The sequence below is a fragment of the Neodiprion virginianus genome, chromosome 4 (genome assembly GCF_021901495.1).
Source record: "Neodiprion virginianus isolate iyNeoVirg1 chromosome 4, iyNeoVirg1.1, whole genome shotgun sequence".
NCBI classification, from domain to species: Eukaryota; Metazoa; Arthropoda; class Insecta; order Hymenoptera; family Diprionidae; genus Neodiprion; species Neodiprion virginianus.
Genome location: NC_060880.1, coordinates 5,108,496 through 5,132,491, shown reverse-complemented (window position 1 = coordinate 5,132,491; position 23,996 = coordinate 5,108,496). Strand labels below are relative to the sequence as shown.

Genomic DNA, 23,996 nt, shown 5'->3' with positions numbered 1-23,996 from the left:
CCCGGTATTTAAACCTTCGACGATGATGGGACCTGGGATAGATTAATAACGCGTTGATAAATGCTCCTCGCTAATTTGAACGTGTAGGTATTATACCGACGTGTATCTTGTGAAATCGTGGACCGCTAAACAAAGAGACGATTTATTACTAGACGGGTTAGGTTATGCCTGTAACTGTAGACATTACAAATCGAGTAGGGTTCCTTATCGAAGCTGAGAGACTCGCTCTGCAGGACTTTCGGGAACTGCGGAACTCTGACGGAGCCACTTTCGCAATTACTTGGTTCTTCGCTTGATTAACGATTCTTATTCCGTCGTTTTGCACCTGCTGAAATTGATGTCGGACAATTAATAGCTTTCAAATTTCATACGTAATACTCTTTCAGGGGGATGCTTTTTTCTATTTCTTTTTACCGTTTGTATACCAGCGACTACAAACCGTTTTCGAAATGGCTTATTAGGATTGTAAAGAGGACATTTTTCAGGACTAATAAAGGATAGGTTTTATTAGAACTAACTTTAAAATAGTAGTTTTGTCATGTCTGAGTAGAAATTTTTTAAACAATATTTTACTTTCCGTTTCCTTATTTCAAAATCGTCTCTCGATGTTTCTTTCATTTTTGTACAAAGCTTTCTGACGATCGACTCAACTTTGATAATTGTGTTGCGACGATCTCTTCAGCGGATGTGTGGCAATAACGGCGAGTTATTCCTCACGAAGCAAGAATCCATTCTCCCTTTTGATCTTGATGATATTCCAAACGATTTTCCTCGTAATTTGATGTTATTTGTTTACACTTACTATCCACCCTTAAAACCTTCGTCACCATTCGTTGTTTTCTATTTTTAATACGATCGTTAATTATTTTCTAGATTACTAGAAATACATTATTGAATAAATAGAATTGACGCATCGTGTTCCGTAAATCGTGTGTTCGAGATCTCGAAATTCTCCGATAAGACGGGTGGATTTATGCTGAGGTGTGTACCACGTGATTTACCCTACGATTCAAATTATATTTAGTCATTGTTTTGATTTTAAGCAGGTATATTCGAATCGTTACCTTACAGTATGAAATGAATAAAACATAAAAAAAAAAATAAGAAATCAAAAGTATACGTGCATTTTGCTTTGGCACGATCATTTACTTGTATTTGACGATAAAAAATTGATTCAAGATGTAACGTTTATTCTAACGAATCTATTTTATTTGCAACGTCACTAGTGAGAAAGGAATTGGTGATATTTTTTGCTTTCCATTGCTTTTTTCTTTCTCTCGTTGATTGCGATTAATCTTCCTTCTCATTCGTCTTTTGCTTTATAATCGACGCCCGCGAGTCCAGGGTTTGTGAGAAAGGTTAAAAACGTGATTGGAATATCCTGTAAAGCGGTCGCTTGTACGTACATACGTATCATACTTACACAGTCAAGTTAAGCTAAGCGAGATTCGCTTTGATCCGTTATGTATACATATATACATACCTGTACGCGGTTGTTTGTGCAAAATAACGCCCGGGCGATGTTTGCGTAAAGAAATTCAATAAACCCTTGCATAAAGTCTCTTGATTTTCTCGGAGGAGTTGCGGCGCAGTTACAATACCGTCTTAGTGCCATGCAGCGGGACTCAAAGACCGTAAAAGAGTCAAGCACCGGATCCTGAGTTACCGGAATATCCCAGTTCGCATTATAATAAGTAGTATTTTCCGGACTTTAAGCCTTGCTGCGCGGAAAAGTCTTCGCCAAGAAACTCACGTACGTACGGTAAGTTGTTTTTCTTGCCCCTGGCATTATCTTCCATTTTTTTACGCAACAACAACAACAATAACAACGACGATAACAATGATAATGATAATCACGAGCGCAATTTTTTTAAATTGCTAGGTACATATAATATATATATATATATATATATATATTTCGGGTGCACTGAGAAAAATTTCATTTGTTACAGTAACTAGAAAAATTGGTTAAAACAGTTATCGTTAAAAAAACTGTTTGAATATCGTTGGAATTACGAAAAACGAGGTAATCGTCGATCCTTTTTTGGTAATTGCAACGCAAAATCAGTTTGTGAAGTTTACTCTACTTTTTTAGTTAAACAAGGCTTTAACGTCAATTTATCGTTTAAATTCCAAAAAAAAAAAATTAGCTTGTTTTTCCTTTTTTGCTCTCCATAAAAAATTATCAAACAGTCTTTCCTTTTTTCATGAAAATTAATTGACGCGAATATTAACCTACAGTAATGGAATTATGTTGTATTTTTCTCATTGTTGTTTCGGTGAAATTTGCTTCGATGTTTTCTTGATTTGATCCTAAATTTTTTATTTTTCATTCATCATTCTCTCCTTCTTCTTCTAATTGTAAGTAACGCAAAATGGAGGCGTGTAGAATTACCCGAGGGTGAAGAGGCGCGGAGAGAAGTTTGTGCGTGATGCGCGAGATATTCGCGCGACATTCGCCCCGCAGCCGTAACCAAATTGGAGAACGTTGTTCATTAAAATTAACTTTACCGAAATGCTTTGAACTAACAACCAACATTACCCGGGTAATGAATATTTAGGTAGGTATGAGAGTTTTGTTCATTTTGCACTCGCGGCACAATACTCGCGGGAAGTAATTCATATCTATTTCATGCCTTATAGGCCAACCACCACCTACTACACCCCTCCTCTTCCTTCTTCTCTTGTTTATACCCTCTTCCTACTCCCTTCAATTTATCACCCTTTCTCTACCTCTCTGCGTTCTCTCTATTCCAGCAAGAAACCTCGCTCATTGTTTTCAACATTTGACAATAATAATCGGGAGAAATTTACCGCATTAGTTGCGAACTCGCGTTGAGTATTCCAGTTCAATCCTTTTATTTATAATAATACTTATATTTTACATCCATTTTTCGTATATTTAGAGGTCTTTGAAAACATATTTTTTTTCCCCTCCTTATGACAGTGTACCGATAGGTTTTCAATACGGGAGAGTAATCGTTGCGATATAACGTAAATTATCATTGTTGGAAATACATTGATTGAAAAAAAATCGTGAAAATCGAAGGAATAATTCATTTCTGAGAAAGTTACCCCTCTACACGTTACATGCATGTTTTACATAAATTGTAAGTTTTTGCGCTCGCTGATTACGCATCTGATATCGGATGTAAAAAATTCAAAATGATTGACGTAGGACGAAATCGTCAAATTCGTAGATAGAACGGTAAAATCTAGAATCCGTATACAATTCTACAATATCATCGCGATAAATTCCGACGATTCTACATTTTCTCATTCTACTTTCTGACCTTTCTATTTCTTCGCTTTTCCATACTCGGATATTCGACATTTTTCGATCCTAGGCCCATCTATTTTTCCATCTGTTTATATTTTCACCATCACCGACCTAAAAACAAAGTGTTTCAAGGATTTTGGTTACAGGTGTACTTACAGCGATACACTTGAAATCTGCTGTACAACGATCTCTGGCGGATTTCGTCCCACTGAAATTGAACCGAAGTTACACTTACGATTAGATTTCACTTCGATCGCACATAGATTTCACGGTGTAGTTGAGAGAATTTTTCACAACGTGTTTACACTGTAGTTGCATTAAAAGCACAGCAAAGTCCCACCGAAAAATCACTGAGATAAAAATTTTCTACTCAACCACTAGAATGAGACTGAAATCGAAAAGATTTCTTACTCCACTGAAATTACACTGGATTCTAAATTAATACTTGAAACTTAAATCGCACTTGAAACCTACCGAAATCAAACAATGCGGAAATATATTATTTTTGAAAAAAACTTATCACTGATATTTTGATGATACCAGAGTGAATTTTCCGAGTCTAATTCTGCTTAAACCGCAGTAGAAAAATTTCACAACTACAGCGTAAAATTGAGTGAAATTTGTGCGATTACCTGAAACGTCGCTCTAATATCACTGATTTTAGGACCCACTGGGTGAAAAAAAAAAAAAAAAACACTCTGAAAACACGGTGGGACCGAACCCGGCAGAGATGCTTCTTGCGTTTTGCCATAATTACTAAACGACTACGACCGGAACTGAAACTTCTCTCATTGTCAGTTGTGCGCGTTGCACATAGTATCGTTCAGTAACAACGGAAAGTTTCAACCGAGCACATAATATATCTACAAATGTGGTCATATGCTTCTCTCTCTCTCTCTCTCTCTCTCTCTCTCCCTCTCTCTCTCTTACTTAGCAAATCGCAACGCTGTGCAAACTCCGTGCAGCAATAAACAGATGGCTTCAAACTTGTCTAGGAAAATTTCCCCAAGTGCCAACGAGCCAATCTCTCTCTCTCTCTCTCTCTCTCTCTCTCTCTCTCTCTCTCTCTCTCTCTCTCTCTCTCTCTCTCTCTCTCTCTCTCTCTCGCTCTCTCTCTCACGCCACTCACACCTTCGCCGACGATAACCTCTAACGAACTGAGTAATATCTCTGTTAAACTTTGCGAATATCCTTGTTTCAGCTCCGAGCTTACTGCACCCTCTGACCCAGGTAGCGCTTCTCCATTCTGTATATATAAACTAACCCGGTTCATGCCGCGGACTCATCGTCAAACCTCGACGAAACTGAGCTAGAAACACCTCGTTAAACAATTTTTATTGTCCGTCTCTCGCTCGTACCGTACTTTATACGCACCGACCTAACAACCGTTTTAAGGGCGCGTGATAACCGAAGGGAATTATGCTGTTCTTCGAACTCGGAAAAAAACCTACTGTGTTTCGTAGCTGTTTTTATTATACTCTCAGGGAACGCGCGGTTTCGCGAATAATTAACGAACCTTCGTGATGGTAAAAGAAAAAAAAAAACAAAACACACATTTCTGAAGCGTGAGAAAATCAATTTGAAAATAATCCAGGGAACTAAAATAAGTACAATTCAGTCTCTGTTTTTATGGAATTTTTTTTATCGTAAGTTACGATGACTATTTTTTTCTTCCTTTTTTTATTGTTTAACATTTTTTCTTTCTTCGAAGATTTATAACTGTACGTAAAAGTCCAAGAACCGAGTGAACGAAAAACGACAAGTCGTCAATTTAACCTCGAAGCTTTTAGCCTTTGGAAAAAAAAATAATAATATTTATGCAGGCGGAAAAAGGGGGAAATCTTGTTAGAAATTAAACGGCTCGCGGAGAAATTTTTGATGAGAATTTCGGGCGAGCTGCTGTCGCGAAAGAAGAAAGACGCACGCCGCCTTCGCACGACAGGATACCATAGTCATGGGATTTAATGGTTCGGGTCACCCTTCCGGCAAACCCCCGGGTTTCGAGATTCTACGACTTGCGAGATTCGCCAAACCCGTAAAAGCTCGACTTCCCGAATCCAAGACTCGGGTAATCAATTCTCTGCACTTTTAACTCAAGCTTCCGTTGTAACACGTAGGAGTTGACATAGGAAATGGGATTCTCAAGGGTGCAATGATCGGATTCTGTTGCATTTTTTTGAATCTAGTTTCGATATCGCAAGAATTTTTTTTCTCATCGTAACATATATTGAGCTACATAGTAAACAGCGAAGTGAAACTTGCTTAAATTTACGATAATTATTAAGTTTGATATGAAAATATGTCGATAATGAGCTATTTGTTTTTCTCTTTTCTTTCAACGTTATTCATTAGACAGTAATTAATATAAGTATTCAACGATTAAATATACGCGTAAAAAAGTCTTAATCGATATATCATAGCACTGGTCGACTTACCGTCTATTGTTACATAACTCTATAAAAATCTTAACGATATTTGGTATAATAACACAACAAAAGTAACGATATGCAATGTATATATGTGTAAATATTTCACGTCACAGACTTATTTTTTCTTCTCTTCTTTTAAAATCTAAATCACTTGACGTACATCTGTTGGCAAGTATTTCTTGGCTGAGGTATTATTATTCTTAATTAGGCAAATTAATTAACTTGTTAATGACTTAAATCGGCACTTACATCTATTACAGTTACATTACATAAAAGTTTGTACCTTGGTCGGTAGTGAAATGTTTTTTCTATCACATACGGTTTACAGTTTGTACCATTAGATGCTGAAAATAGTTTAATTCGATACTCATTTTGCCTGAATCGTGCAGAGGGTATAAAAAATTGTTATTAAAATTGAACAACAATCAGGGCAGCTTGAAACTTTCGAAATCGATGTTGTCGAGAAATTCTGCAAGGTTTTTTGCGTGTACAGGAGACGAAGGATCACCCTCGATGAATATCGTCACACAATTTTCCTCCTTAGGTTTGAGAAAATTTTCCGAATCAATTTCCTCCCTCTTTTTTACTCCTCTCTCTCTCCTCTCTCCTTTCTTCCTTCCCCCCAGGGCCGGCTGTCCTTCCTCGTGTCGACGATCTCTTTTCGTTATCTTGTATTTTTTCCTCGACACAATCGAAGATTTTCGCGATTCCGGATGATTGTCAGCGCAGTGTTGATAGTAGTCGCCCTTCGTCAGAATTGTGCGACCTGAAAATCAACGAGATACGAGGCTGAACACCGGGGTCAAAATAAACCCAAGGCATCTTCGCCGTAGATTCCGTGTCGAAATACATTGAAATAATCTGATTTCATCCAAGATAAATAACGAAGTGTCGTAATGATTGTTGATTCACCGATGTCGTTAATTATTATTAATAAATCATTATCGTTACGTTATACTTGTCGAGAATATTATCCCTTTTCGGTGATTTTCTCATTTTATTTCAATAATTACAATTTTTTTCTCTCATGAATATAAATATTCTGTTATTGCAAATTATAAAAAAAAAACAAATAACGAAAAAACAATTCTCATTTCTTTTCACAATGTTGCACCAAATGCATAAAATCGAGGGTAAAGGTATATGAAAAGCCATAATTTTGTGAAAGCTTTATAATTAACTGTGCCTCGAGAGAGAGAGAGAGAGAGAGAGACATTTAAATGACGATTTTCAATTTTCTTTTCTCTGTTTACCCTTGGCAGGCAAACATCAAAATCGTATACCTCTCGTGGCAATGAGTGCAAAAAGTACCCACTGGGTATTAATTTAAAATATCCTAGCTTCTAATAAAGCTAGCCAGATTTTTTTTTTTTTTTTTGTTTATATAAATTAAAGTTCAAAGAATTTCGCATAAAATGGTTGTATTATGAACGTAATTAAGTTGAAACAAGCAAATAAAAATGAACGTTGAATGGGTTCAATCTTTACAGTCTGCTCCAAGAGTAAAAGATTTTTTTATTGGATGGGGATTTTATCCTCATAGCTTTTCAGGGTTTAAATATTAAATTTTGCTCTGAAATCTTTGAAGAGCTACTTGTTTCACGTTTTTTATCGATAAGTATTTGAATAAAAATTAACGAGAGTCCATCGCGGATAACCAAATGAAAAAATAGCAAATAAAAACTGAAAATCACATTTTTTCGATCGCTCGGAACGGTAACTGTTTCAAAGATCTGAAATTTTCACGAAATCGTTTCTCTCGTTATGAATATAAAACAGACCGAGTATTGTTTAAAAATTTGCTGAGGGCCGTTTCAGTATTTTTTATTTCGTTGTGCACTTTTTTTTTCTCGCTCACCGCAGCACTCAATTTTTCTCTTAGCAGGATCGTGGATTCGTTGATAATGCCTGATGACGTTGAAGGCTCGTTTGCTCTCGAAGCCGCAATTCGAGCAGCATGTGATTTCCGCCTTTCCTTCCACCGTCAACAGTTTCGCACGATCTTTAACCGTGTTTTTTCTTCTTCTTCTGCTGCTTCTTCTCGTTCTTATTTTCCTGCTGCTGTTATTGCTGCCGCTAGAAAGTGATAAAGAACAACGTTTAGCGAAATAGTCTTGTAACATATACGGAGAATTCCATGCGAACCCGATCATCGTCTGACCCTCACTGTTTCTGATTTTGTTAATAAAAATTTCTGCAATTCTTCCAAATCTGAAACAGTGTGCTGAATTTTTTCAGATTTTATATTCAACTGCTGAACTATTTTTAATCGTTAAGAGTGATTTTGAAAAAAGATCTGTTTCAGAATTCTCAAAAAGTTCTCAGAAACTGTATTTTCTATTCCAAACATTTCAAGACCGGGCCCACAATCGGCCGATTTTTTCCATTTTTATTCGGCAATTTTTATTTTTTTATTTTTTTTTTTTTCTACCAACTAAAACGATCTGAAAATCGCCGAAAATTTTTCCAAACTTGTATTTCTCACTTAGAACATTTCGAGACCTATTCCATTATCGAGCGATATTTTTTTTTTTCTTTTGGCACGTTCAACTTTTTTTTTTATCAACTTCACGGTAAAACCGGTCTAGAGATGTTTTAAGCGAAAAATAGAAGCTTTGAAAATTATTCGGTATAATTCGGACCATCTAAACATTGTTTTAGTTGACGAAAAAAATTGAAGGTGATAAAAAAAAAAATTGGAAAGCAAAATCAAAATGTTTGGAAGTGAAAATACAGTTCTCGAAAGTTAAAAAACATGACCTTTCGCAAAATTACTCTCGATATTTATAAATAATTAATCAGTTGAATAAGAATTTAGGTTACTGTTTCAGAGTTGGGACAATTGCAGAAAATTTTTTGAATAAAATCAAAAATGTTGATGGGTTATATACACGATATTCTTGGCATAATTTTCCAACCCGTTATGATTACCAAGGACCATTATATTTGCTCATCGTAAGGCGTAAATTCGACGTATACGAATATCAAAGGAACAATTTGAAAATTGTTCAAAATTATTAACCTCCTCTTCGATACGCGTGGGCATAATATTCGCGGAAGAAATGTGTTCGTCTTTCCACTTATAAACATAAATAATACAACCGCATGCTCATCCCTGAAACTTTCTCCTGGGAAATGTGGTCCGCCTTCTAAAGTCTGAACTACTTTGTTACAGTGGAAGTTTTATTTTATTTATTCCCTGTTTCTTTTTTTTTCAGAAAAAGAAAAAAGTACGGAAAGTAAATATACAGTGGAATATGTCGATACATTCGAGTTGCTTTAACGTGTGTAATAATAATGGATGTAAAAATTGGAGCATCAAAATTATAATACTAATTATTTTATTAGTGTAACGTATTGCGATGTGACATTTTTAGAGAATGATTCATATATTTACGAAATCACCTGTAATTTTTAAAAAAATTTAATAATGATCACCTGGCTCTCCTAACTCCAAATTTGCAAGTTCCTAAATATTTTCTATACGCATGCAGACGCATAGAGAGATTATTATAGTGTCTGAATTAAATTATTAAACTTGGCGAACGTGAGTAAAAATTTTTGAAAATTGTGTCGAACTGTTTTTTCAATTAATGCTGAAACGATTTTCACAAAATAAAATTTCCACCGCTAAGACTATAAATCGACGCGACGGAAAAATCAGAAACTCGAATTATTCAGTCGTTGAATTTGATCGAGCTTCGAAGCATGGCAATAAAGAGAGAGATATAATAGAATTCTAAAGCGAAAAACCAAATTGAAATTTTTACCGATAGAAAACTGAGGATGCAGCTAATATAGACTTTGGAGTAAATATTAATGCCGGTAAATTAGCTTATCTGTTGAATATTTTTTACCACAACGCCGAAGAGTAAATAAAAACTTGTGCAGATATTAAGATTAATCGAAACTTCATATATACTTGTACACATGTGAGTGTGCATGAAATTATTGTGAGAAAAGTGATAAGAAATTACTGGCGGATTCAGTTCCACCATGTTTTCAGAGTATTTTTTTTTTTTCACCCAGCGGGTCCTAAAATCAGTGATATTAGAGCGACGTTTCAGGTAATCGCACAAATTTCACTCAATTTTACGCTGTAGTTGTGAAATTTTTCTACTGCGGTTTAAGCAGAATTAGACTCGGAAAATTCACTCTGGTATCATCAAAATATCAGTGATAAGTTTTTTTCAAAAATAATATATTTCCGCATTGTTTGATTTCGGTAGGTTTCAAGTGCGATTTAAGTTTCAAGTATTAATTTAGAATCCAGTGTAATTTCAGTGGAGTAAGAAATCTTTTCGATTTCAGTCTCATTCTAGTGGTTGAGTAGAAAATTTTTATCTCACTGATTTTTCGGTGCGACTTCGCTGTGCTTTTAATGCAACTACGGTGTAAACACGTTGTGAAAAATTCTCTCAACTACACCGTGAAATCTATGTGCGATCGAAGTGAAATCTAATCGTAAGTGTAACTTCGGTTCAATTTCAGTGGTACGAAATACGCCAGGGTACAAAAACTGTAAAAATGTATAAAAATGGTAAAATCGATAAACGAAACAAGGCACGAAATTCGCTCGGCGGCAGATTAGAAAAGTAATAAAAGACTTGTTGAGCATCGGATAAAATTGTTGCGGAGTCGCGTTTAGCGAGATCGGCGCGGCGGTAAAAATCAAAGAGAAAAATATTGTCGGGAAATCAAAGCATGCATCCAGCTCGTCGTTTTTTCCGGAATCGAACAGAGTCTGACCTCAGAATCGGTTAGTTTCTGGGCACGTGCAATTAAATAATTGCGTAATAATTTTTCGTCCTTACTTACCTCTCGCCTCCCTCCTTATCGCACGGAGTACGGCTCATCCTGAGGCTTGCCAATATCGAATTTCGTTTCTCGAGTCTGACCGAACGTCGGATACGCAGGTTTAAAAATCGACCGACACCTCGCCTCAAACGATCCGATTCTGCCGACAACAAGAGCCGCACTGAAAATAAGCCGGAGATACGCGTAGAGAAAGAGAGAGAGAGAGAGAGAGAGAGAAAGAGAGAGAGATAGACGGAGTGCGACTAGCCGACGACGCGACGTTGGGCGAAAGAATTAAGACGCACTTCGTCCCTCTGTTTACGACATTCGATATATATTTTTCAATATCTCAGGACGCGTTTTTTTTTTTTTTTTTTTTGTTTTTCTTCATTTTCTATGCTTGTTTTTTTTTCATCCTTCTATTTATTTTTTATCGTAATTCATAATCAACTTTCGCTTTTCCACGCCACCTTGTTTGATATAACATATAGATATGTACTACGTTTTGAAACACCGTTACTTAATTTTGTAAAGAACGAAAAAAAAAAACGATGTTTTTTAATCAACACGGAAGTAATTAGTTCATCTTTTGTTTTCCGTTGCATCTCTCTCTTTCACTGACTTTTTCTGTCTTTATTTGCAATTCGAATCGTCAATCTTTTCCGTTTATCTTTCGATCATTCGAGTATTCTACGCAAATCATTCAACATTGTAGCCATTTTGCTACGCATTTGTTCAGCTATAGGCAATAAACAACCTTTATAAATTGATTAATTAATCAATATCTCTCTCTCTCTCTCTCTTCTTTATATTGATTAAAAACAGGTTATTCTTGACCGTGTGATAGATTGATGAAAGAAATGTAAGATAATAAAAAAAATTTTAAGTATAAATAGTTATCAATCCATTTGTTTACTATTCTCTAGGTCTCATTCGTAGAGGTCTATACACAGAATGAATTGCTAACCAATGAATGGTTTCATTACGCGCGTGCGCTAAAATTCGAGCGCACGAGCATTTGTTTTGTAAGGGTGACCAACATTTTTTTAGGTTATACATAAATCGCGGCGACCCGTCGTCTGAATTTATTAATGTTGGTCGCCCTGACAAGAAACTGATCTTGCTCTAGAATTTTAGCGCATGCGCGTTGAACCGTTCGGTCGTTAACAATTCACTCTGTACGGTGTATGAAATGTCATAAATATGGATGAAATTAAATTAATGATAGGAAAAAAATGATCAGCGTAATAGCGGATTTGAGTGTATAGATTTGATATAAATAATATTGTAATTTAAAAAGTTTCAACTGTGAGAATAATTGCATTTATTATTAACAAGCTGAAAAGAAAAATGAGAAAGAAAAATACGGAAAGAGACGAAAGACAAAAATGACACGAATCATTGCTAAGAAGCTAAATACTAAACAAACGTTATTAAACGTGTTTAACGGGTAAAATTGAGCAAAATTATATATTACCATATATATATACAATATATATAATGTTAAATTTGAGAACAGTTGCAAGAAAATATAGCAACAGCGATCGTAGTGAGAAAGAATAGTAACGGATACCGGACTTTCCGGTAACAGCTAGAAAACTAATTTTCATTTTCTACCTAGAACTGTATTATTCGATTGTGGTAAAAAATGAAAACGGTTAATGACTGAGCGGTAACCGGAACTAAAAATTCCACTCACGATCAGTGTACATCAACCCACATGTATTATTTTACTACGGCCAATATTCATTTCCATGGGTGAATAACATTTTCATCACATGGTGTTATTCCTGAATCGTTATTATGCACGTGTTACGTACCCATATACATATATATGTACGTTCGTAGACGACACATTTCGGCACTTGAGGTAACTTGTAAAACTTTTCGTACGGTACCTACGTTTTGTCTAGGCGTAAATTTTCATGCGCCGCGTGCGATGTGCATAACCGGCCATTTAATGAAAAGGCCGGAGGACCGAGGTGACAAAAAGTTTCAACCCTCGTACAAGTCGGAGGGTAATTTGCGGGACGCGTTTCTACGTTCGTTTCGAACTCGTCCGTGTTTCGCAACCCTTCAAGATTTTTTTTTTTTTTTTTATCTCTAATAAGGTCGGACCCCGAACTCACCCCGTATGAATTGTTATTATTATTATTATTATTGTTGTTGTTTTTTTTCTTTCTTTAATTCTTCTTCAACCCCTTATTTTATATTCAGCAAACGTGAATTAGCGGTGAATTATTGTTATACTTACTTTACGCTTCGTGCTCACTCGACTATATAAACTTCTAGCCCCCCGATTATCTTTTCCCCTAATTTCTTTTCACACCGATTACGTTTTATCTTATAAACACGATATTTATTTTAGCCTTTTTGCTCCGACCGCTACAAGATTTGCGTGTCATTTTTTCGACATTGAAAAATACCGTCAGTCTTTAGACTCATTTACGGACATTCATTTAAATCACTTTCGGAAAATTTCTTGTACGGGGGTAACGTATCATTTCATGTCCGTTATAGAAATTCCACGATTTTTGAGACATCGACGAATTTTCAAAACGAATTATCGATGATCAAGTATAACGAAAATAATTTGACTCTTTGTTGTAATGATTATAATAAATTCATCGAACGGAATTACGAAAATTCTGTGACATGAATTGGAGGAAAACGAATGGCTTGGAAATTATCGATATTATACGACGTTAACGAAATATGTTAAAATCTATCTTTAAAATTTTCAACACGTGGTTTGCATTTGTTTATTTCTTTCTTTTTTTTTTCTTTGAATCTCAAACAAGTAACAAACGACCAACAATTTGAAAAATCAAATGAAAAGAAAATGCGAGTGAATTTTGGATTTGCAACGGTGATTTGATAATATCCTGGAATCGGGTAAAATGTTTAAAAAATCAAACAATTAAGTCGTCACAGTCTTTTTCGAAATTTCAAGTCGAAATTTATAATTGGTAGTTCGCGAAAACGGAATAAAATAAAGTAAACGTGCAATACAAAAATGTACAGCACGAGTTGTACTAATTGCAACTGAATTTTATTATCCGCAGTTAATTATTTCATTTATCATTTTAGCAACAGTATAGTAGAGTTTTAATTATCTCGCGTAAAATATTTCGATCTCGATAAGTTGATAAAGTAAAAAGGTGGTTTTAATCTGGGCAGCCGACGTCCTACGTCCTCCATATTACACGTTCACGTACGTGTTACACGTGCTCGCATTTACCCTGCGCATACGTACGTAGATATTATACGCATACCTTGTAACGAGGAAAGGGGATTATCATTTTTTTGTTTCACATAATTTTACGAGCTCCGGTTGCACACGAACGTTTTAATTAAAAATTCTCTTTGACTGTGGTCAAGAAAAAAAGTTTGAAATTTTTTTTTTGCCACTGCGGTTACCTTGCGAGTTTCACCCTCGCACACATGTTTTAAAACCTTGAAATTAGCGGCCGAGACGTGCGGAGACAAAGAACAGTTACAACCAGCTGCTAGAGACGATTCCATTCTTTCAATTTTTCATTACCTCCTAGATAATTTATAGATATGACGCTAAAAGTGGGTGCACTTGTAATTTTTTGTATTCGTTTGTTAACCGGACTTCGGGTGCAGTAAGTACGACTAAAGTAGGTAGGTTCAAGTTTTCCTTATTTTGGAATTTTTCCCAAAATTTGACCGGGATTTTTAGTACAGAATAGAATGGATGGAATAGATTAGATATAATAGATGGAATGAATAAAAATCTCCTCAAACGATATGCTTAGGTCTTTATTTGAACCCTAAAGCCTCTCGCAAGGTCTCCGAAGTTTGACATTTAAATTTATATACATTTTTACTCAACTCTCAGTGTTGATACATGCACTAAGATAAATTTTTAGTTCCGGTTACCGCTCGGTCCTTAAATATTTTCATTTTTTACCACGATCGAAAAATATAGTTCTAGGTAAAAAATGAAAATTAGTTTTCAAGCTGTTACCGGAAAGTCTAGTATCCGTTGCTATTCTTTCTCATTACGATCACTGTTACTATATTTAAAATGTCCATACTAAATGAAAAAACTTGAACTAAAATGAAACAAGGTGTGCGATAGATGTTGTTTACAATATAAACCAGATTCGTCAAAGGAGTAGAGTTTTAACTCATTTATTTATTTTTTATCGCCCTTTTAAACATTAATATTCTTTTTAATTGTTGATAAAACTTTGTTTGTCGCAATTAGGATATCGCTGGCGATGTAATAGCACTATTTGAAAAATAAATTGTTTTTCTTCTTCATTTTTCCTCAAAGTTCGATTATAATTTTGTATCAACGTTATACTGCATATTTCCGCTTTCCTTCGACTTTCACGGCTCGTAATTACACGAATTTGGAGTTTAAAAAATCAACCACAGGGTCTTTCTTCGGAAAATTTAATGCCCTGCAAGAATATGTTTGGATTTTTTTTTTTTTTTATCAACACGGTCCAATAGTTACAGCATTTTTAATGTGAAAAAAAAATTCTCCCGTCTTGTTCAAATGGGAAATTTCAAACGGCCATTGACAACTTTTAAAATTGAGCTAAAAATTTTTCCAAACGGGAGAATGTTTTTCTCAATAAATACCTCCTTTTAAGACCACAAATTCGATAGGTTAGTTTTTTTGGCTCACACCCTGATTCACCATGTATCATACCTATGTATGCACACATTTTGCCACTGCCCAAGAATGGGTAAAAGGGCGGGAGGGAGGGAGGGAGGGAGGGAGGGAGATATATCGGTGCAACTATCTCCGCGCATAGATCAACGCCATGATGTGTTTGTAGGGTCGGAGACGTAAATGCGCACAAATACATGCACATGGTGCACGAAGTAAGCTGCGGGTATACCTGTACATGGGATTGCGAAATATAGGCACGAGTACATCACTCTCCCCCCCCCCACTCTCTCTCTCTCTCTCTCTCTCTATTTCGCTCTCCGCATTCTCTCCAGCGAATCCCTTCCTTTTGCCGGCCAGGAGCTAATGTCATGCATTTCAAGTACCAGCTTCATCGTCGCCGTATGGCTAGAGATTAATCTTGTTATATAAAACCAGGACCCTACTGTTATAATTATTGTTGCTAATTTTATCGAGTGCAGTATGTTATACCTATGTGATATGGGATTTTAGTCAGTTTTATACGAGATAGTATAACTCTTTTTTTCATCACTTGGACAAGATGAAACAAATTCTTACACAGTTTCTCACGGTATTTTATCTCCGCGTTGAATACGAGAGATTGTTTTCATTTTCGTTCTACGTAGACAAGTGAAAAACATAAGAATTATAATTGAATATTCTTATATATAACTAATAGTAGAAGAAAAAAAAAAAACAAACAAAAGCAATTTTCCAACTTTATAAAATATTTCTTTGCGGGTACGCCGAGTAAAAAAAAAATATTTTCTTGCGATCAGTTTCTGTTTTTTTTTTTTCTTTTTTTTTCGTTTTTATTATTTGTTCTTCAGGTAACCAAAAATTTTGTGGTATCAACTAGTTACTATATATGTGTATATATATATATTTTTCTTATTTCGATGAGATGATCGCAAGAGAAAATTTGATTAATTTGTTGCAAAAAAATATCTGCCCGGTTCAAAAATCCTTGTTTACTGTGTTGTAGTAAGAAAAAAAAAAAAAAAAAAATAGACCGCGAAGAGTTTCTTTTTCGGAGAAACGTTAAATCATTAAATTTTTTACCCTCGCCAAATTTTTGCCAAGCATTTTATTATATCTCATCGGTGTGCCGAGAAAAAAAAAAAAGACATGAAGATGAACAGCAGATTTATCGAGATGAATATGAAAGATGAACCTGGCTCATATTTTATAGCTACAAGATATGAATCGAGTTGGTTTCATCCCAGATAATTATCTCGGAAGAAATTGTCCTGATAAAACTAGCAATACTGATTTTAGTTACGAGCTCGGTTGATAAAACCTCAATGAATCTTGTAACAATCCACCCTTTCACTGCGTAATACTTGCTGAAATTTCGTCAACTTTCGACAATCCACGCTCCGTAACTTTATCGCAGTTTAAAGATATCGACATCAAAGATGAAATCTTTTACAGGTGTTATTTTTCGAAACCCTTTAACCGATTTCCCTACTCATTTTCCAATTTCCACGAGGCGTCGTTTGCAAGACTTTGAATCAGTCTGGTACAAAAAAAATAAAAGAAAAAAAAAAAAACACGACGTAAAAAGTGTATACAGAATAAATGTATAAACGTAAATTTTACCGAGAAAAAAATTCCCATTAGCACGGTTGAAAATCGTTACGGTAGATTGATATCTATTTTTTATCTACCGTATAAATGCATACATATATATTAAATATATATGTGTGTGTGTATGTATACACGCAATCTTGACGCAAGTTTCATTTTCCGAGGATTCGGTGTGAATCCGCTCATTAAAAGTTGCAGACTTTTTCCCACCTCGCCTTATTCGCCTCGTCCTGATCCTGATCCTCGCCGTCGTCCTTCTTGCGATAGATATATAATGTCTAACGTGGAGGTAGGGAGAATTATTATGACGGGAAAACTTGGCCCGTGACGTTTTCTTTTATTTTACTTTTTCCCCCCGTCTCCTTGTTTTTCAGCCCTATTTTTTTCCCTTCCTTCTTTGTTTTGTCCTGTTTTTTTCTTTTTTCTTTTTTTTTTTCCGTTCACTTCCTTCTTACTTCTCATTTTCCAAGTCTCTAGATTGGCGATTAAAAGTTCCCTGCAGCACGTCGAATTTACAAATTCCTCCGGGGTTTACGGTTTTACCAGGAGGGCCTGATCCGGTTACCGCAAGGACATTAGTTCCTCCCGGTGAACCCGCTTCCTTCACCTTCCTGCACCCTACTCTAAACGGGAATTCAAATCTCCGAGGCCATCGAGCGTAATGGCTCAATTTCTTTCCTCGTGATTGCGAATATAATACGACGCGTATACGTATAACTTCGCGTCACTTCGTATAATATATCTATTTGCGTATATATTATTTGCATTATTATACTCGACTCTGATTTCGATATTTATACCTTGGGATAATTCGAATTTAGAATCTTGAAACACCGTTCGTATATCATCGATGTGATTGTCGGTGACCGACGTCGCAAGAAATCGTGGAGGCTTTGCTTGCTCAAAAATTCTGTACGTTTTTGGAATCTTATTTAAATCTTTATTGAAATAATCATCTACGAGGATCCCTTTAAGAATACCGAAGTGGAAAATACTGGAATTATAAAACGCATCTAGGACGTCGATGCTTTATTTATAATCGCTTTGAAATTGTTAAAATTAAGGTGTAACGTACAAATTTATCGAAACACTTTTCTTTTTCTTTTTTGTGTTTTTTTTTTCCTCTCATCACACTTGGCATCGTGAGATATTCAATTATACAACGTTGCATCGATTTCGATTGTGATTAAAGAACGGTAAGATTAAAACGACAGGTGAAAAACGATGGAAAATCTGTTCCGGTGACTTATTGTAGAAAATTGTTTTCCTGATGAAATGAGTCATCGCGGAGTGAATAATTGAAATGATGTTTATACTCTCCTTTATAACTTAAGTATACTACTTTATGTTTGCGTATTAAAAAAAAAAAAAAAAAAAAAACTTTCGCAGCTTAAGGTTATACGAATTTGATAAATATACAGAACAGTACAACTGTCTCTGAGTAAAACGAATAAGAAGTATCGACTTTCAGCCAACCAAGCTCCTTCGTAACTGACGTTCGAAATTGAAACAATGCAACATGAAACCTTATCACAATAAACAGTGAAACATCACTCCTAGAGGTTAAAATAATTTTATCCGATTGTGTAATTTCACCCTGTTAATACCGGTGTGGATTGTCCGTTGTAAACGTCTAGAGAGGATCATCCCGGAATTATTTCAGGGCTGAATGCCGGAGTGGCGTCGCGTCATCGTCGCCGTTCACTTTATACGGATTATTTATATACCGTACTTGTACCAAGGTTCTTGTTATCTCGTCAATCATGGATAAAATAACGTTATTTTAAGCATCGTTGCGACGACAGCTCGCGTGGCAATTAAGAACGACAAAAAGTAATCGATTTACGATTTTTTCCCTCTTAATCGAGTATAATCAATTATTTTTCAAACTCGATTTATCAACGGACTCGATTTTTGTTTCCTCGAAATCGCTTTTCGTTTTTTATCACCATGTACGACCTGGTAAAGTATCAATTTATGTGAATAGAGTATCAATTATTATCATTAGCTTACTCACTGGGTACTTATTTGATGTAATAAGTGATAGATAAATGAATATTTTCACCTGAAATTGAAAAATGCATTTTTTTAATGAAAATATAAATTATTAGGAAGAACTTTTCCACTGTTAAGACTACGTAATAAAATTTATGAAATATTGGTTTCATACGCACCGTTTAAAAAAAAATACAAAATAATCGATTAATCGATTCAGTTTTAACGATTCAATCGAGTCGTGTTCGATTGTCTTATTCAGCTCGATTAATCAATAAAATTCATCGAATCGGTGAAGATTAAATCAAAACTAAACAATCAAATGATCGTAATTATTTCAATCGAGTCGTGTTCGATTATTTTTTTTTGGACTCAATTAATCCATGCATCGATTATTTTTAGCTCAGTGACCACAGCTAGTGGCAATTAAACCTGCAGGATAAACTGTTCCAAATTATTGTACATCGTTTTTATTACGTATGAATAATTGAAATTTTATATGAAAAGGATCACGTTATCAAAATGACAAACAAAATTACTTTGTTTTTTCTTTTTTTTTTTTTTTTAATTTCAATTGAAATCTACAAATTGTTGTTGTACTAGGAAAGACGTATTGAAACCTGTATCTTCTAGAAAAACTAAAAAAAAAAAAAAATTGAAATGGCAAAAAAGAATGCTCAATTAATTAAAAAATTATAAAAAAATTACCGTTTGTGCCTGCCCACTCCAATTTAGGATGTAATATTATTGGTTTTAGCCACAGAATTTTTGTAATATCTTTCATGATTTTCCAAAATGTCGCAATCACTGTCAAAATATCATCATTTAAAGATCTCTGGAAGCGCCGAGGAGGTGAGAAAAATTCTGAACAAAATAGAATGATTTTTAGAGTTATAAAAACAATATGAAAAATCACGGACCAAATCCTATATATGGCGTGGGTCATACCACAGTCGAATTGACATGGAATGCCATATACATAACATCGCGAGAAGGGCGATAATTTTTGCGATATCGTAGCAGCGGGGCGACAAAAGTTTCCCCTTTAACTTCCTAATTTAAACAACCTGGATGACATTCCATTACCACAGCAAGAAAAAATGATTATCGCCAAGGAAATTGACTAGCGTTGATTACAACGATAACAAACAATGGAAATTTATTTGCATTTCCATCTCGATAATGCACCGCGATAAAATTGTGTCATCAAAAAACGTGGGGTGAAAACTCAAAAGTTGTAGTAACCTTTGGGTCACTTCATCACCAACCTCGATTCAGGTTGTAATGCTTTGCAATGCGGTTGTCGAATAAAGGCTCCTGTCCCAAAGCATTGAGTGTCAGTCACCCTGCCGTATCGGAGCGTCCCGAAGGAACGAAATAGAGAGAAAGAGGTAGAGCTAAGGCAGGGCACGCGCAATGGTAAGAGACGCTGCGCTCGCGCGAGCGAAGCGAGCGATTGAATGAGAACCAAGACGCTCGAAGAAACGCGGAGAGAAAAACAAAAAAAAAAAACGAAAGAAAGAAGAACGTAATCGGCCGGGGTGTGCGGAACAGGGGGAAATCCGCGTGTGCGCATGCGCGCGAGTTGCGTGCGGCATGGAGCCAAGTCGTTGACAGCGCAGGCCGCGCCGTTTGGCAAACAGTAGTCAGTCGACGTCCGAGGCGTGTGGGTGGGTGAATTCACGCCGGAGTTCCTGAATCAGCCAGTCTAGACGTCTGCGAAGGTTTTGAGAAAATAACAAAAACAAAGACTCGGGTTTCGCCGGGAAACTTGAAGAAGAGTCTTCCAAGAAGGAGGAATAGGGTACTTTGGACTTTGTCGGCGGTTGACCGATACCTTGTGATGAAAAAAAAAGAAGTCCGTGAAGGCGGTTGAAATCGTTGACTGATTGCGAGCGATAGTGTCGATAGTGCGCGAGTTCAATTCCGAGTTTAAAAGCTCAAAGCTGAACCGCGTTCTGCGTACCGTTCGAGAAAAGTGCTTTGGGGATGGATTTCCAGTGTTACATTTCAGTGATCAGTTACAGTTTATCGTTATCCATGACGATGATTAGTGGTGCTCGTTATGGTTGCTGAAACTTCTGACTGTTGCAACGGGTCGAATCGTTTTAGGATTCTTCGGGAGATTCAAGGTCAGTAGGTGCCACTTTAACGACGACCATTGGAGAACAGTTGCCAGTTTGAAGTCTTCTTCAGACTCTTTCATCGATATTCTCGAAAACAATATACTTACCAGCAATCAGAGTGTACTTTGTCGTTTTGTTCGTTCATACGGAGAAACGAGAGGGGGGGGGGGGGGGGGGGGGGGTGGAATTTTCAGAGGGTAATGGAAAAGGGTGGGATTGATTACTGGTTCGGAGCAGCTGATCGAAATGTCAAAATTGGCTGGACGTGACGTACGAAGATGTTACGAGGTTGAAGCTAGTAACGTTGGATTTAACGACGGATGTTTAGGAAAATAATTGTTACTTCGATTCCTAGTATTGTCTTAAATTCAGCTAGTAAATTATAAGTAATAAAACATGTTTATATTTCGAGAAGCCAACTCCTGAAAAAATTTGTTCTAAAATTGTAAAACAAGGATGATTCATCCATCATGTTTCGTTTTGTTAACGTTACTAACTTCAGTCCCGTAGGACGTTCCGATTTTGAAACTCTTTGATCTTTGGAACAGGTTCTTCAGCCGGTTATGTGGATGCTCCTCTAATCGCGGTTATTGGACATTAAATGAGATATGCGGTTCCCTGATCAACACCTGTCATTAACCGCGAATTCGAAGCTCCCCAAATGTGACATAATGTTCCTAATTTGCAGTTTCCAATTACTCGTTGAAGTTTAGGAACGATTCGGTCGCCACGTTTCACTTCCATTTCTTCAAGTTGTTCTTCCGTTACACGGATCAACGTTATTGCCAATATAGTCGGACAGATTCGTACAACCAGAATTGAATTTTTCACTTGTAGGAAATTTTTCATCTCGACCTTCGCAGCAGGTGTGAATCAATATTCTCACTCACCTTCGTTCTTATTATTCCCTTGCCTCGTTGTTTGGAGGCAGTTTAAAGAGAAGCGCCGATTGTGAGAATTTGCACTCGCGTATTCGAATCAACGCGCTTACTCATCGTCGTGATTATTCTAAAATGCGGATAAAAAGACAGCTGTAGTACTAATTATACTGCTCGGAAATCCGAGAGAAGTTGATACGATATATCGCAAATTCAAGAGAAGATAAGTACTTGGTGATACGAATTACGAACGTGATTGGTGAAAAAATGTAATAAATATTCGATGAGTAACGTAGAAATGACTTGTTCGCAAATTTGCATCATTATTCGAAAGCAGATTCGTGAAATTCGATTCAATTCGTACCAATTAGACTAAAGGCTCGTTTGACTAGACGTAATCTACTCGAAAATCAACAAACCAGATACTCTGATTAATACCACATTGTTTCGTCTCCGATGATAGTTATCTACGTATGCCTGGCGATGTGTGCTATAATTAACGTCAGATACGTCTACGAGTCGCGAGGTTAACTCGGTTTCCTTACAACCCAAAGAAATGTAAATCGGATGGCATTGAACTGCGTGAGTGAAGCTAGAAGTAGACCAAAGCCGATTATTTATTTATTTATTTATTGCATTGTACGTCACTTTGTAGGGTAACAAATTCAAACATTTTGGCGATAAGAACGTGACCTTTGGCGATATATGTAGGAGTGCAGAAAATATTCAACACTGGGTGCATTTTCACTATAATGATTCGAAATACTCGCAATGATTTCACCAAGGCTATGACCTACTTCCGGTAATCGTGAAGAAGAACTGCACTGGCATAGAATTTATGGTACTTGGCGAGTTTGGCCTTCGAAACGAACGGAAATATTTTAAAAATTTTAAAGGTTTTAGGTATGCATTTCTTACATCTTTTACACTAAATTCGCATCATTAGAAGATCCTCGTTTTAATGTATCAGGATGATGCATAGAGTGCAATTTTAATAGAAGTGAAAATTCATCACACGCAAGGTTTTTCATTTAATATTTTTAGCACAGAATACGGATTTTTCTGGCATAAGCTACTTGAAATTGCCCACAAATTGTCGTAGGATTTTTTTAATTGCTTCATTTTAAAAGAAAATACATCATTTTTAAGAATTATGACAAAAAATTAACCGTTTTTCAACACATAATTTAGGGTGTATTATTACCAGGTGCGTGAAAAATAATTACATTAAACAACGTGTAAGAATTTCAGGTGGATCGGTTAGAAAATTTCGGAGAAACTTTGCACGGAAGTTGGAAGAATCAAAAATTAAGAAAAATTCATTCAAAGTTTGAACGGTTTATTAAATTTCCATACTCAGAGGAGGCATGTATGTGTACAAAATTGTAAAAATGAAAAAATGCTTCGTTAAATTCAGTAATTTTGGAACGTAAAAAAACATTTGGGGCGAAGAAATTTACATCTTGCTAACTTAGAGTGACTTTGAAGCAGTTGAGAGTCGAAACTATGATTATATTTTGCTTTATTTATACGCTTTTGAATTTTTGTTTTTCTTGAAAAGAGTAGCATGGATTGTCACCAAATATAGTCTAGTTTTCGTTTTTATGACACATATTGTTAAAGATTTTCGGTAAGCTTTTTGTACCTGTACGAGAAAAGAAGTTCAACTATTCTTCAACGCAGGAAAACTTTGTATATAGGTATATAATAACAATTCCAACGTATTCAAACACGTTGTGAAAATTATTCTCCTCCCAAAATCCTCCGCCAGAACAAACTGAACGTCCAATGTCTGAACGCCTTTGCATTTATTGCTCGCAGATGTGAAATTTTTCAGTAACAGAATTCTTTAGTGTTCGAAATTGGATCCTGAGAGTATTCTCGAAACATAAAACACAAATATGTAAATTTGCCTTTCACTTCAGTGCAGTTGGAAAGCAGGTACAATTGTGTTTGTTTTGTCGCAACAACTTCGGCAAGATTCTTGTCTGAAATTCTATCGAGTCGCTTTGAGAGTGGAATGTCGATTATTTGGAACATCTTCAACTGTGTAATAGTCCCATGATCACCTGCTCTCCAATCAAACCTTTATTTCGAAATAAAGTAAAACGGGCTTAAGATTTTGGCGAATTTGAACTCAACCGGTAAAAACTCAACCGACAAATGGGATTAAAAAAGAATCGTGTATTTTGGGGTCGTCGTTGTGATTGCGGGGCTGAAATCCGCAGC

The 23,996-nt window shown here is 35.9% G+C and overlaps 2 protein-coding genes across 3 annotated transcripts in view; one reads left to right on the top strand and one right to left on the bottom strand.

Annotated features, from left to right (window-relative positions):
* Positions 1 to 5,611: 5,611 nt before the first annotated feature.
* On the bottom strand, positions 5,612 to 10,661 carry LOC124302158 (uncharacterized). The gene is made up of 3 exons (XM_046758002.1): positions 10,528 to 10,661; positions 7,568 to 7,785; positions 5,612 to 6,475 (listed from the first exon to the last, which is right to left on the bottom strand). Exons 1-3 carry the CDS (start codon positions 10,563 to 10,565, stop codon positions 6,135 to 6,137), a joined length of 597 nt encoding a protein of 198 aa, XP_046613958.1. The 5' UTR covers positions 10,566 to 10,661; the 3' UTR covers positions 5,612 to 6,134.
* A 9,757-nt stretch (positions 10,662 to 20,418) lies between these two features.
* The window catches only part of LOC124302157 (putative polypeptide N-acetylgalactosaminyltransferase 9), a 196,301-nt gene continuing 192,723 nt past the window's right edge, over positions 20,419 to 23,996 (top strand). For both annotated transcript variants that reach the window (XM_046758001.1, XM_046757998.1), the window contains exon 1: positions 20,419 to 20,895. The gene's annotated coding sequence lies outside the window, so the exon portion shown is untranslated. The remainder of the gene's footprint in view (positions 20,896 to 23,996) is intronic.